At 37.7% G+C, this 15,279-nt stretch overlaps 2 protein-coding genes across 3 annotated transcripts in view; one reads left to right on the top strand and one right to left on the bottom strand.

Annotated features, from left to right (window-relative positions):
* Positions 1-7,242: 7,242 nt before the first annotated feature.
* Positions 7,243-15,279, top strand: part of LOC136252535 (protein NLRC3-like) — a 29,998-nt gene continuing 21,961 nt past the window's right edge. For both annotated transcript variants that reach the window (XM_066044997.1, XM_066044995.1), the window contains exons 1-2: positions 7,243-7,409; positions 7,666-7,985. In XM_066044997.1, the coding sequence (XP_065901069.1) occupies positions 7,673-7,985 (313 nt within the window). In that variant the 5' untranslated portion in view covers positions 7,243-7,409; positions 7,666-7,672. The remainder of the gene's footprint in view (positions 7,410-7,665; positions 7,986-15,279) is intronic.
* Positions 9,338-10,620, bottom strand: LOC136252745 (delta(24)-sterol reductase-like). The gene is made up of 3 exons (XM_066045311.1): positions 10,256-10,620; positions 10,135-10,221; positions 9,338-9,991 (listed from the first exon to the last, which is right to left on the bottom strand). Exons 1-3 carry the CDS (start codon positions 10,598-10,600, stop codon positions 9,338-9,340), a joined length of 1,086 nt encoding a protein of 361 aa, XP_065901383.1. The 5' UTR covers positions 10,601-10,620.

The following is a 15,279-nucleotide window of genomic DNA, read 5'->3' as shown; positions in this document are numbered from 1 at the left end:
CATTGATCATGGTGTCTATGTACCTTAACAAATACAGACCTTCAGCACTTGTGCTGTAAAGCATTAACAAGTGAGTAAAGTACATTAGCTTAGGCACCCACAAAAGTATTAGTTAAGTAGTGCACACAATTTGATTGTCATTGTGTGTTTCATGTTGAACATTCCTTCAGCTGGTGCAGTAAGAATAGGCGAGCTTCACTACATCACATTGATTTCTCTACATGGTTGGCAGAACATTGCAAACCCCTAAAGCAAAATTGCTTAGCTATTTCTCTCATGCATGTGAAATGTTCCTTGCACTTGGAGCGTGCATACTCTAGTAGCAATTATAATAGTACTAGTGTTCTTGAATATTATGCACATAAAAATGTGGAAATGTTGTTGGCACTCTGGATCCCCTTGGGACCAAGACATATATTATACATTATGCATGTTCACATATTCAAGTTCGGAAAATACATTTGTATTGAGAGCCCTGTTCAAATACTCTAATAGAACATACAGTTTAGACAGCAGTAATTTCTACTGTTTGTACAATAGAAGGAGCACTGCAGCTGTGTGTTGGGATCAGAATTATTATGGTGAGATATATCGCTGGCAATAACACATGTATAGCTTTGCCAGTAAAGGAAGCTGGTATTAAGCAAACACTCATGGTAATCTTCCTTTGACTCCCTAGTTTTTATAGCTATATCAATGGAACCCCTTTTCATTGTCAATCAACACCCTAACTGAGGACACCTAGCCTCCCTTCAAGGGATGAAATTAAAACTTGTGGCCAGTCTAATAGTCCAAAAATACATAATTATGTTTTAGTTAATACAGTACTGTGTATCTGCTTCTGTAAGCAATCAGGGACGATCTCCAGGAATTATACATAAGTGTTACTTAATTAGTTATCCAAGTTTGCAATTGGATAGAATAATTATTAAATTTTTATAGTCAATATGGACTATAAGACTGGTTTTTGTCAGATTAATCATTCTACCCTATATAATTAAAGCAGTCAGGTAGAAGATCAGTGTAAACAATTTCAATACAGCAAACATCTGGTGTTATTGAGAGTTTACGATGTGAGTGCTGTTCTTGGTCAGTGTTTAATGGAACTTTGTTTAATATAAAATGTGACTGTCTCTGGGAAAACCGGTCTTATCGCCCATTTAAAAGTATCGAGAAACGTCGGTTTTAAATATTCTGTGTGTTGTAGCTGGCCAATGGTGGTAGCTACGCATACCAAATTTTCACACGTTTCACAACAATTTCTCGCCTTCCTGATCATCCACTGAAGAAGTAGTCAACAGCTAAGTTTCCCGCCATTTTAGATAGTTTTTAAACCGAGGTTGTCTGTATCAGGCGAGCTCCAGAAGGGGTGGGGGCCCTGGAAGGCGGGCAAGATGGTGTTCTAAAATTGAAAAGAGACGTGCTGGGATGAATTAGGCCAAGCCATAGGGGCGTCTGGATTCAGTGGAATGGAATGGTGGAATGGACTGGAATGCGGGTGGAATGGAATGGAATGGTGGAATGGAACGGTACTTAGGGAATTTCAATTAGTGGTCATCTCTTTTAAAACACCACCTTCTAACAAAGACCACCTCTTTACAAAGACCATTTTACTTTAATATCTGAATTATTGTTTTAGAGCCCTATAATATAAGACAGTCTATTGATGAATTGTGTGCGACATGTTATGTCCCCTAGAAAAACCAGTGATATCTGATTTATGATACAATACAGTAATAGCTATATACCCCATACAAAAAAAAACAGCTTGGCTATACAAAAAAAATATGTGTCCACGAAACTAAAAGCAACTGGCAACTAAAGAAGCTAATATCTAGAAATGAATGTACTGGCATGTAAGTATAATTTACAATAATCTTGGTCCTTTATCATTGACTTGTGTAGTCTGACTGTATTAATTCCCTGTAAATCTAATTGGCTAGTAAATTGGTACCTTTCTCAATAGTCCGGTGTTGTAGAGGAGAAAAAAGGCAGCTAGTTCTAAGTCCTTGAATTAGGTTAGGTGATCCTAAGGCTGTAGCACATGTTGCTGTCAGACCTTCAGTGCTGGTCACTGTAAAGTGCTAATAATAATAAATCACTAGCCAATTAGAGTTACAGGGAATTAATTAGGAATGCAGCAAGACTGTATGAGTGAATGATGATGGACCAAATTTTTATAAATTATAGCAAGTTATTTGTCAGTATTTCTTGGCCTCACCCAAATAATAGCTCCTTTAGTTGTCAGTTACTTTTAGTTTGATTGGGACGTCACTTTATACAGCCAAACTGATTTTGCATGGGGTATATTGCTGTATTACAAATCAGATATCACTCTGATTTTCTAGGCATGTGGCGTACAACTGATCAATAAGACCATTCTATGGGGATACACTCTAAAACAACAAGATAGCAGCATTTTAAACATTAAAGTAAAACGGTCTTTATAAAGAGGTGGTCTTTGTTAGAAGGTGGTCTTTATAAAGAGGTGGCCATCAATTGAAAGTACCGTTCCATTCCACCATTCCATTCCAGTCCACCATTCCAGTCCACCATTCCATTCCACTGAATCCAGACGCCCAAGTTATGGGCCATTCAGGGCTCAGAACTGGCTAAAATGAAAGGAAATTTACAGCACAGGTCATTGTCCAACACCACAGAGCTGTACAGCCACACACAGCCATCTCCTGGTCGGCCAGGGCTCCATCAAGACCCCAGACCACTCGTACGGCTCGCCACTGTGCTGTAGAAAAGCAGCCAGCAAAAGCAGACCACTTTACTCTGGTAGACTGTGGCAGTGAAACTTGATAGTGCATTCATTAAGCTTTGTGTTTGTGTGAAAAAATCAAACTTCCTTTCTTGGGCGATAAGAACGGTTTTCGTAGATCCAGTCACAAATGCCATACACTAGAGCTCTGTTGAAATACTCTAATAGAACAGTCATTTTCAATGTCGAGGATTACTGCTGTTTAGTGGAATTTTCTATTGACTAACTGACTGACTGGCTGACTGACATCTACAGACAAGGGTATACATAGCTAACTCAAATTGGCTATTTGCTATGTGTGAGTAATGTTTTCGTCACTTCAGTCTGATAGGTGTCTTTTGGTATACTACTGCATTGTACAGTATACATGTATCGTGGGCTTACCTTTGTGTTCCATTCATTTTTACTGACAGTACAAGCTATTGATTCACTGAAGTGCCTATTTTAACACCACACATGCATCAACATTTGTAGCACGCAAATTGGTTGTATATCGGCAAATTTCACATAATCATTATAATTCTCTCTATGCAGGGCTGTTTATGGACAGGACATAGCTGAAAGCTTGAAACACAGGGGCTTATTTAGGGGAATTTCCTGGGTTCCAGAAACCCCTTTTGAAATTTCAACATGTGAATTTGCAGCCACTACACAAACCTATGACAGCACAAATATATATACACAATGAATTGATGGGGCAGGTCAGTATATTGTAGTTACAGTGTAATAGGAAACTGACATTTATTTGCTAAATAGAATACAATTTACAGCACGTTGCATTTCTATTTAAAATTGCATGCCTCATGCATACAGGCACACACAAGATTGAAAGTGTTTTGTTGCATGGAACAAGTTGCTGACGTCGGGGCCGGACTGTGATTTCCAGTATTTAAAAGTTGCTCCATGAAGGATAGCGTTTGAAACTGTGCATGTTAAAGCAGTGCATCTGTGATGCAATTTTTAAACAGAAATGCAATCTGCTGTAAGGAATAACATAAATGCAATTGAAGGAGCCAGCAGCAAAAGGGGATAAGTACCATTTGAAAATTTAGGTGACCACATACTCACATAGTGGGCATTATCAACTTGTTTAATGCCCACTACGTGGTCACTTGAGATTTCGGGACATAATTGAATTTTTGCAAAAAATTATTTTGAGACTGTTATGAACATGAACATTAAATTCTGTAATTGTTTACTTAGTGACAACATTATTCACATGGATAAGCCATTCTAATTTACAGCATAAACAATGGAAATCTAAAATGGCACATGTTCCCATTTCCCACTGACCCCTTACAACCTGATGATTTAGCAGCTTAAATTAACTTTTTTTTGATTGAGAATTGGATATGCTCTTGTTTCTACAATACTTGTCAAGCCATATCCATAAACCATCAATGATATTTAGGACTTAAAGGGAAGTATATAATTACATTTATAAAGAATCCATGAAAATGAAATTTGAAGCATCTTAATGCTCAAAATCTATCAGCAGCTGGGGGCTGTGCCCCATACTCCATACACTATACATATAACTACCCTAACTATCTTACAACATTGTTAACTTCTGTAACACTACATTAAAGGATTGTTGCTACATAAACTAAGATGTGTATTTGCTGTTGTAATTGTACAACAAATTGTACACCAATATACTAACAATACTAATATGTGATGTAGATGTTTCCAAGGGCGTATCCAGGATATGTGGTTTCCAGATTTCATTGGGGGAAGGGACACTGGTTCCTACCCTAAATCTTCCCCTGAAAGCAATCAGGCAATGACCTGTGACTTTTTTTGGCCTCGTAGTGTTGCTCATTGTACACATATACATAGCTAGGCACTTAGGGCATAATAATATGGCACAGTTTATGATTGTGTATAGTATGTCCACATCTGTCCATGGAATTACTACCCAAAATATTAAATAGCGCAAGGGAACATGGAAAACTAGGTGGGCTAGAGCCCCTCAACATGAGATCAAGGTACTCTAATAAAACAGTCAAGAGCAATCAGTGTAATTATAAAATCACACTACATTAAAAGTTCTTAAACAACTATATCAACATTATCTATATATATTGATAACAACATGTGACTGGATTTTGGAAAATCACCTCAATGTCACATTTTACAGTGGATAATTAAAGTAAGGCACTGCAGACTTCTACTATGGATTAGATCAGTAGTTAGTATATACACTGAATTACAAGAATTTTTGTGAAACATTTTACTAGTCTATAAGTGCTTTAGTGGTGACAGTGTAGATTTGTATTTCAAGTGACATTAAGACTGATTTCCAAAATCGGGTAACAGGGGTGGATCCAGGGGGGGGGGGGGGGGTTGGGGGCTGAAGCCCACCCCCCCTTCATATTTAGGCTTTACTTGATCAATATGCTGAGTATTATAATGAAATTTTGTCTTAGCATAATTATATGATCACTAATAATGCAAATACTCATAAAACCACCTTATAAACGTCTTTCCAAGATATTATCAGTGGATTTATGCTAAAATTTAGGCAACAAGGACCCGAATCAGCATTGGAGGTTTACAAGATCGAGATACTCTAATAGAGCAGTCAGCTAACTACTCTAATAGAACATTCACTGGAAACATGTATTTGGTTCTGTTATGGAATTTTTCCAAATCTTCCTGCACCTATACATACAATGAAGTGAATTGGTCTGTTTAAAGGGCTTCATTCATCTACTTGTGTAGTTAATATGTATGGCAATACTTAATTCAGGTACACAATGTCCATTGAAAATGTTCTCAGATTCAATCTTGTATTGTTCAAATTTCAAAATTTTCCACTTTCAACATTATTATTCTAACATGCACCTATTCAGTGTTGTGCAATTGTGAGAGGGGTGCATCATGTACTTGGTTGTCTGTACCTACCCAAACTTTTCCATTAGCAAAATGCTTCAGAGAGCCATACCTATAATCTAAAGGCAGTATATAAAATATCTACAGGCAGAAAATATTATGAATTTTATGTGGAAATGTCTCCAAATTGCAGTGTTTTAGCATCTATTTTTCAAAATTTTCCTGGGGGGGCATGCCCCCAGACCCCCCTAGTTCCAGCATGCGAAGAGTGTGCTTCGCTACCTCTACCCAAGAGATCAGTACCTTGAGTTAGCCCCCCCCCCCCCCCTTTTATAAATCCTAGATCTGCCTCTGGGTAACATAATAGACAATATACTACTAAATGCAATACAGGTAGTTCTAGTTACGATGTTGACTTCACTTAAAATTTTCCTATTAAGCTACCATCCAGTTCTTGCAGTTCTATGAGTAATACCCTGACAGAGCGAAAACGTTATCATGCAGCCATACAAAAGTTTATAGAACTTTACATAAGATTTCACCATCACATCTACATGATACTTTTCATTATACTGTTGACATCATTTTTGTGTTGCTCATAATACTCATCATTTTGTACCAAGAGTTAGAACTACATTAGCAAGAACTGTTTTTATTTTTGTGGTACACAAATTTTGAACTTGCTAAATCCCACACTGTATGTATGAAGCAAGGAAACTGGTGGATTTTAAATCTTCATATGTGACTGAATTTTGGAAAATCACCCATATGAGCGCATGTGAAATAATTAGAATTTTCATGTTTAGTGGGTTGTTAATAAGAGCAGGAAACAGTTCTAAAAATATTTCAAGAATTTCTTAGAATTTAGAATGGCTTAAAAACCATCAACAAGTAGATTTGCACTATGAAGTTTGTAATCTGATCATTAAACCAAAATTCAGTCACATATATGCATGTAATTAATGTGTACTTAATAATTGTATGTAGCTATGTCAATCAGGGCACTGCTAAAAAGCAGTATTTTATACTGAGCAGTCTTCCCTTAAAAAATTTTCAAATGTGATGTTTATCATACTACACATCTTGTCACCCCAGGGGCGGATCCAGAGTTTGGAAGGGGGGGCACTTTGCTGAATAATTGAAGACCAAAAAAAAAGGTCGACAACAATAATGGCTGTCCTTTACCAAGTGTATATACTATAAAGTATATAAAGATCCTTATTCAGATCCTCATCATAGCTTCATAATTAAGCTACACTTCCTCATGAACACTGTGACTGCTTTACTAGAGTGATTGACTGCTCTATTAGAGTATCTCGATCTTATATGCATTTTTTAAAGGGATAGGGGGCACGTGCCCCCCCCCCCCCCCCCCCCCCCCCCCCCCCCACTGCACCTACTAACACACTCTAGCTACTCCCTGGTATGTTGATTTGCGTTCCTCCTGACATGGGACCTTCAATATCTGGGTATATATAATTTACAGTCACCCTCTGCAAGTATAATAGATCACATTATATTTGTTTGGCTGGTAACCCCCAAAACAGCAAAAATATCCCCTCGAAGCTACTCCTATACGCGCAACTAGATTAATTATTTCATTAATTATCTTTGTGCGCTAAATAACTAAGCCATGGGTGTGGTTGCACACGATTGCAAATATTTGATACGAGTACTCATTTGATATCATATCACATATTTCTAACGGACAGTAAGTACGTCTTCACCTACGTCTTCACCTACATATACAGGTGACTATGATCCCTACCAGTCACATTGTTGGACGGACCTAGATCGATGAATCACGGTAAGATGTTAAACCATAGATAATATATAAGGTATATATTATCTATGGTTAAACGCACTCCCACACTCTAGCCATAGCTACTGTAGATCACTTGATGTAGATATAACGAAATTCTTAGTGCATATAATTATACGCCATGTGGTCCATACACCAGACAAATGTTCTTTGATCAGTCAAGTACTAGCTGTGTATAGAGCCCCACCCACCTATTAATTATACCGCACGTGATGTGATCATTACACTTCATGTTATGTAGACTAAACATGTCAGCATCACTACAAGTATTCCAAGATCATTATGCGTCGCTGGTGCAGTCTTTACCACTCAATGATGCCACGTTCATAGCAAAATTGCATTCTAAGCGTCTACTACCAGGAGACATCAAGGCAAAATTAAAGACATTGGGTACACCAGCAGAAAAAGCAACAGAGTTCTTGGATCAGGTGATCGAGCCATTCCTTAAGAACAATGATGTTACACCATTGAAGAAGTTACTGACAGTAATGGAGGATAGTGGTTTGAAGAGGTTGACTAAAACCATCAGGTCTGAACTATTACGTCATGGATCATGTGATGGTATGTGTAGAAGAGTAGCTAGTTATGTGTAGATTGATTATTCTGTTATTAACCATATTTGGCTTGATCAAGTTGTGACATGGATAACACATTTCAAACTGTCAACACAATAAAATAATATATATATTTTTTTACAAATTCACAGTTTACAGCTGTATCTACTGCAGTGTAGCCTTTTGTAATAGAAGTCTACTTGACAAGGATGGACACACTCATACACACTCGATAACAATCAATTACAGACACACACGCAGTTGTTATAATTATGTACAGCTTGCGGGTACAGACACATTACAATCGTCCACCAATCTAAAAATCTTGTCCCAAGCTTAAAATTGATAACTACCATAAATCAGGAAAAATTAGTCGTCAAATAATTTTCGTCACTGGCTGTATTTACGAAAATTAAAACAACAACTTATTTTAAACTATATATACGAATAATTTGTACGCACAAATAGCTATTAACGTATAGTTATTCTGTCAAAAATATTAGTTGATTATGGTAGCAACGAAAATATGTTGCATCAGAATTTTAATAGATGAAAAATTTCTACACCAAAATTTTCCTGATTTACGGTAAGTTCAGTGGTCTTCTGCTACGGATAAAGTGATGATTCAGAAGTAGACCCTATGACATAATGTGAGACTTGAGGGGATACCAGTTTGATGAAGACTGTTCATGTGTTCGTATTGTGCTATCAGTCTGTGGTATGCTTCGATGTTGAACACGATTGGTGTGTACCACTTTAGTGCTCTTCTTTAAGTTCCACAATGGTCCGCTTGTCTTTCCATCTATTTGCTATTTGTTGGGACAGACAGCCAAACTGGATCTCCTGGTTGAAAGGATCTTGTCCTGGAATGTTTGATATGAAACTTTTGTGTTTGTGAAGCAGAAGCCAAATTTGTATGAACTAAAATAATCTTACAAGTGTGCTAGCTTAGTCAGTAGCTCTGCAGTGTATGAGTTCAGATCAAAGGTAGTCTCAAAATGGTGAGGGTTATGGCTGACATCCAAACAATTAGTTGAAATGGAGATACTCTTGTTAAAGAGTGCTGTGTTGTCTATATGACAAAGGTCTGAAAAAAGACAACTTCCAAAGTTTCTACCTTGCTCTGAGAGTATGACTGAAGATGGAGTGAGTGGAGCCTCTAGCTACAAGTCATATAGAGAAAAGAAATAAAGTATGATTGGTCTTCATCTGCCTCTGATCCATTGAATGGGTTATGTCGGGCTGCTTTTTACACTGATATTGAACATGAAGTTCTGCCAGTGACTGAAGGATATCGAGTCACTTTGACATACAACCTTTACTATGGTGGTGATCTTGACAGACTCAAAGTTGACTTAATTAACAGGTAATCCTTTCTTCAGAACACTTCAAGCGGCACTTAGTAATCCCTTTTTCATGCGTGAAGGAGGTGTACTGGGCTTTAATACACATTATTCTTATACTTTTGATTTGCAGTGGGCTGATGTGTTGGGTTGCATTGCAAACTTTGTCGTAGATTTCAGGAAAGGCATTCTCACAATTCAACTTCTTTCTCATTTCATTGTAACAGGTGTGATCAAACATCTCATGAAACTCTTCTCTGCTCATGTACATGTCTCCATATAACATCTGAAAACCATGGACTTGTCTTGCAAACCGTTCAATATTTCTGATGCAATCCTTAGCAATGAAGGGCTTCACTTGTGGGTTACCATAGAGAATGATATCAACATACATCTCATCCTCATCCCCCAGGGGATGTACCAGACCAGGCTGTGAAGTCAGTTTGAATGGACATATCCAGATGGGATAGAGCCGTAGTTGTTTATCCAACATGTTTAGTGTATCAATCATCTTGTTCACGGGTACTAAGATGTCTTGTACCACGTGATGTAACTCATATAGTGTCTTGGTAGTGTTTGTTTGTGTTAATTTGAGTAGTGAAACTGGAGGAGGGACCAGCCAACCAAACAAGTAACGGAACATCACATTGTTACCAAATGGGATGATATCCTGTAATTCCCAGAAGATACTCTAAGAGTGTCAGTGGTAGTAGTCTCTAAGCAGAATATATTCTATGGTTTCCTGTCTTCCAACAAGAATCGTTTAACATGAAGAAAGGACCACGGCTTTCAGAACCGGCTGATAACGTTCACTTTATCAGGCTCACATCCATCAGTGTATTGTCCTGCCATGATCACACCAGTAGACTTGGAGTAGACTAAACACTCCACAAAATCATTCTTACAATTCTCACTCTCTTTGTACAGCATCTACCAGCTGTTGACTGCTGTATCCTTGTATTGGCTTGTAGTGTATTCTAACATATTGGGATGCCTTCACTATCTGCAGCTCAGCTGAGACTAGGAAGCCGAGTGTCCCATGTGACCATGGAACAGCATAGAACAAGTCTGGATTATCTTCTTTACTACAAGTCACTACACTTCCATCAGCAAGGACCAGTTCAAAGGAAACATAGATATTGTGAAATAATCCATATTTGTACGATGATGTCTCTACACCACATCCCATAATCAAACCTCCCACTGTTAGGTCATCTAGTTCAGGTACTACTGGTAAGGTCCACCCTAGAGGGTTGAGTAGTGATGTCACCTGTCCCATTGTAGCTAGAGGCTCCACTCGGACCAAATATTTGGCTCCACTCGAGCCAAATATACCAAGCTCCTTGGTATATTTGTTTAAATGTGGGATTGGACTGTTGAGCATCTTTCATTCAGATGGTAAGTTGTTGAACTGAAGCATTGCTACAGCTTGTGATGAGTTATGAATAGGTGAGCATGACAAGGCATCAGCGTTAGCATTTAGACTTCCTTTAATTATTTGAAAAGCTAATGCCCAGCACACAATAACCCTTCCATCTTTTGAGCCAAAAGCCACTAAGGGGAGCATGATCAGTCAGTAATTGAAAGGAATGACCATGCAAGCAAGTAATACCAAAACTGCTTTAAGGTAAAAACTGCTTCAAGACATTCTTTCTATACTGCTGTTCAGCACCGTTCAATGTGCGGCTGACATATGCTGTGACATGGCCACCTTGATCTCTAAAACACCCACAGCACTGGCATCAGTTTACAACAAGAAGGGCACAGCAGCGTTGGTGAAATCTGGGAAGGCCAATATTGATGCTTGATTAAGCACATATTTCAGTAGTGAAAAAGCTTTGTGGCACTTATCAGTCCATGAAAAGGAGAGTGAATTTTAGGTCACAAGGAGTAAAGGATATGCATCTTTTGTTGTGTCAATACAAATACGCAATTCACCAGACTTTTTAGGAATGAAGACAGCTGGAGCCAGCCAGGGACTACTGCTCTCAGTGAAAATCCCTGTACAAGCATTTGTTGAATTTGTCTTTCCACTTCACGTCTGTGGGCTGGTACACACCTGGGATGCACACGGATTGGAGGACCCTGAGTAGGAATATGGTGGCAAGCTATGACCAAAAGATGTGGAGAATAGACCTTTGTCTCAGCTGTCTTACAGTAAGGAAGGTCAAATTCTTTTGGAGAGCTTCATAGTCTGGAATAGCACAGACATCAAAGCTGTTATGAGGTGTATAAGTGGTTTGTGTTTAACTGCAGCTTGTCAAATATGTTACAGATCATCTGACGAAACAACAGTGATTGTTGAGTAGATCTGGAAGTTCCTTGTGAAAAATCCACATTTAGTTTGTGTTGTTGAAAGTCAACTACAGGAAGCCCATAATTGGCATAGTATTGCCTGACCTAGTCTGAAATAATATTTGTGGTAATTAGGGCTGAAACCATCATGGTTTTTTAGCATTCAAGTATTCACTAGAGTTAATGATTGAGTACTCACAAATACTGTAGTCATACTCATCTGACATAATTATGTTCTGTACCAACCTTAAACAGTTTACAGCTTTTCAAATAACAACAATGATACACACACTGTATTAAAGTAATGATGTTAGTGTCCCTGACAAAGAAAATATACTAATCAAAACTCTACAGCCTTCATTGTGTCACTCCCTGATGACAAATACATCATGTAAGCTGGGTCACATGATCTTAATGAGTTCTCGAGTACCAATTTAACTATCCAAGTACTAAAATCCATAATGAGTACTCATCAAGTATTAGTATTTGTTTCAGACCTAGTGGTAATGATCTAGATTTAGTGGCTGGCAGTTTCTGCACAAGGGCTTGTGTTACGAGAGCACAGATGAACCTGAATCAAGTAAAATTTCACTATTAATGCCACCAACCTTCCCTACAATACTAGATACATGTGACTTTACTGCAGCTACAACAACTGTGTTCATAGAGCTTAAGTGAAAGGGGGACATCTGTTTCCCCAAACAAACACCCCTTGGTTGTTTGTAAAACATGCTATTCTTACTGGACAGTAGCACTGAGACAGAGTGTTCCCTGGCTGGTTGCAGTAATAACAATATTGTGAACTTTCACTCTTTGATTTTGTGGTCAGTGCAGCCACTTGTTCTGTCAGCTGTTGCGTTTGGGTTCTCAGTTCATTAAATTCTGTTGTCTGAGTGGATACTGCGGTGTGCTCATTAACTGCCATCGAAAGCATTGTGGCGTTGAGGTCATCTGCCACACTGATAGTGCGTAGCTGTCTACTAATGGGTCCAGGTAAAGCCGCTAAGACAGGTGTAATAATAATAATTGCTTCAGCAGTCACTTAAGGTCATGAAAATAAAGAGCATAGTTTGTCCAGGGCAAAGCTTGCAAGAGTGAAATTATTCTAATAAGATGAATTCTGTAGGCACCATCTTGCTAATCAGACTTGTCTTCGCTGCAGCATTAGTCTGCTTTACTCTCCGTAGATAATTCCAACCATACCGCAAGTGCCTCTCCTTCCAATAATGTGGGTAGTTTTAACAATTTTGTTGCATCATTCCACTCATTCACAGCATAAATTTCAAAATGCTGGAACCACTCTTGGGCAACACCATCAACAAAAAAACTTTGGTATACTAACATGGTTACTAGCCATCTTCTGCTACCAGTGTAATAGAAGTCTGGATTAACACACTCATACACACTCTTCAGGAAATAATTAGAACCAATTACAGACACATGTGCAGTTGTTATAATGACAGCTTTTGGGTACAGACAAATAAATACATAAATATAATAGTTCAGTTACATTACACTTTCATAAAACTATCCCATGAATGATGATCACTATTTACAGTATTGTTAATTCATAATGCACACAGCTATAAATGAAAGATCCAATATGTTACTAATTTGTATGAGTGGTCTGGGATCCCAATGAAACTTGGCGATAGTTGCATGTAGCTGTACAGCTCTGGTTGCATTAAATAAAGACCTTTAGCCAGTTTTGAAACCAGAATTTCACATAATTCAAACCTACACACATTCTTTTTTTAATTTCGTAAACAGTCTCTTGTTCTTTCTCCACCTACCCCAGCAACATCAAGCTAAAAATTATCTAAAATAATTTTTGGTAGTTGTATAGTGGATGCTCATATGAGGTAAGGTGTTGGTGTAAAACATGTGAAAATTTGGTGCACATAGCTGCAGCCATTGGTGAGCTACAACACATTGAGTATCAATTGTCGATACTTTTAAATGGACATCACATGTGTGACTGGATTTAGCAAAATCAATCATATGGGTGCAAGAACCAAAGCTGAGATAACACCAGAATGAAGTTGCTGCACTATTGCGCTAACAATTTCCACATCAACCCACTTCAACTTGTTGAGTCTACTTTTGGTTGACTGTTTGTTTTTTTTTCTCCGGCCTGAATAACCTAGATGTCTGTACACATCTGTGCACACCAGAGAAGTGCTATAGGGGTTTGAAACACTCTGAACAGATGAGCGGGGAGCTGAATGTGTGATGTATGTCTGTTCTGTGAAATTTCAGCCTATTTTGTTGGTCTGATGCCTTTATTATCATCCTCATCCATTTTGTAGTCTATCTTTAGCCCACCCTGTCACCCCCAGTCCCTTTTTGAGGACTTGTGATGCAGCAACACTGGTGAAAAAACCTATATAAATGGCAGGAAACTATACAAAGATTACCTTGGCCACAAGATGCTCTTAAAGGTTTTATGAATTGCTCTATCTTTGGTGAAAAGTCTATATGCATAGCTGCCAAGGCTGGTCAGTAACAATGCTTTCTGTCAATCAACAATGCACCCATGTGGGTGATCTTCCAAAATCCAGTCACATATAGAGTCAATTATGAGCTGGAGATTTATTATTGGTAGGAATAAGCAGTGTTGGGCCACTACTTTCAAAAAGTAATCGTTACTGCCACTGCGATGAAACACATTACATGTACAGTTATGCATTACTTCAGTTTAAAAGTAACAAGTAATATGCTGTATTACATATTATACCATATAAAGGTATTTCATTAGGTAATAATATTACAGTGACGTGCTAGTTAAGTAACGTGTTAGTACTTCCTTAGGTAATAATGTTATCGTACAGTCATGTACTAGTTAAGTAACGTAACGCGTTAGTACTTTGTTAGGTAATAACATTACAGCAATGAGTAGACTTATGTAAAGTAACTATCTGTTAGATATTGATAGCATAAGAAATGTAGCACATTATAGTACTTCATTACTGCATTAAGTAATAATATTAAATAGCATGTTACAAAAGTAACGCATTATTCCCAACACTGGGAATAAATTTTTTCTCCGTTGGCTATTTTTCCTTTCTTCAAATTTATTTTTTATTTTACATAACTTATATTCTTTGCTCAATATTTATCTACACATATTGCTCAGTATTAATAGATGTTTATTGTAGTATCTCAAACTTAAAAGTATATGTGACTGTCGTGTTAAGATATTTTCACAGCATAGTGACTGTTCTATTAGAGTATTCTATCTCATTGTGTAAATTTGCTGTTCCTCAGAGTCTGCTTTGCAAGTAATCGCACCAATTATTCCAGCATTAGAGTAATTCCCTTGATGAGCCTATTGTTTCCTAATTTTGTCTGATCATGTCAGTACATCAGCTAGAAAAGCAACTTCCAAGTCAGTGTACCAACCATCGATTGTATAAGCTGTAACTGTTATATATTCCACTTCATGTTAGAAATGATGTACATGTACTACTACTACTACTAGTACTAGGAATTTTAAATCCATGTAGAGCTTATAGAAAATGAAACAAGTGAGGTCACCTTTATCAGTAGCACACATTAATTTTCTACTTTATATTATAGCCTGTCAATAGTATAGCCATAATTTGAGTAGGCATTAAATAGATTAATGTCCACTACTACAGTATCACAATGTAGCTATAGATA

This window comes from Dysidea avara, chromosome 4 (assembly GCF_963678975.1).
Source record: "Dysidea avara chromosome 4, odDysAvar1.4, whole genome shotgun sequence".
NCBI lineage: Eukaryota > Metazoa > Porifera > Demospongiae > Dictyoceratida > Dysideidae > Dysidea > Dysidea avara.
Note: the sequence above shows the minus strand (reverse complement) of the source record. Positions and strands in the feature narration are given on the sequence as shown.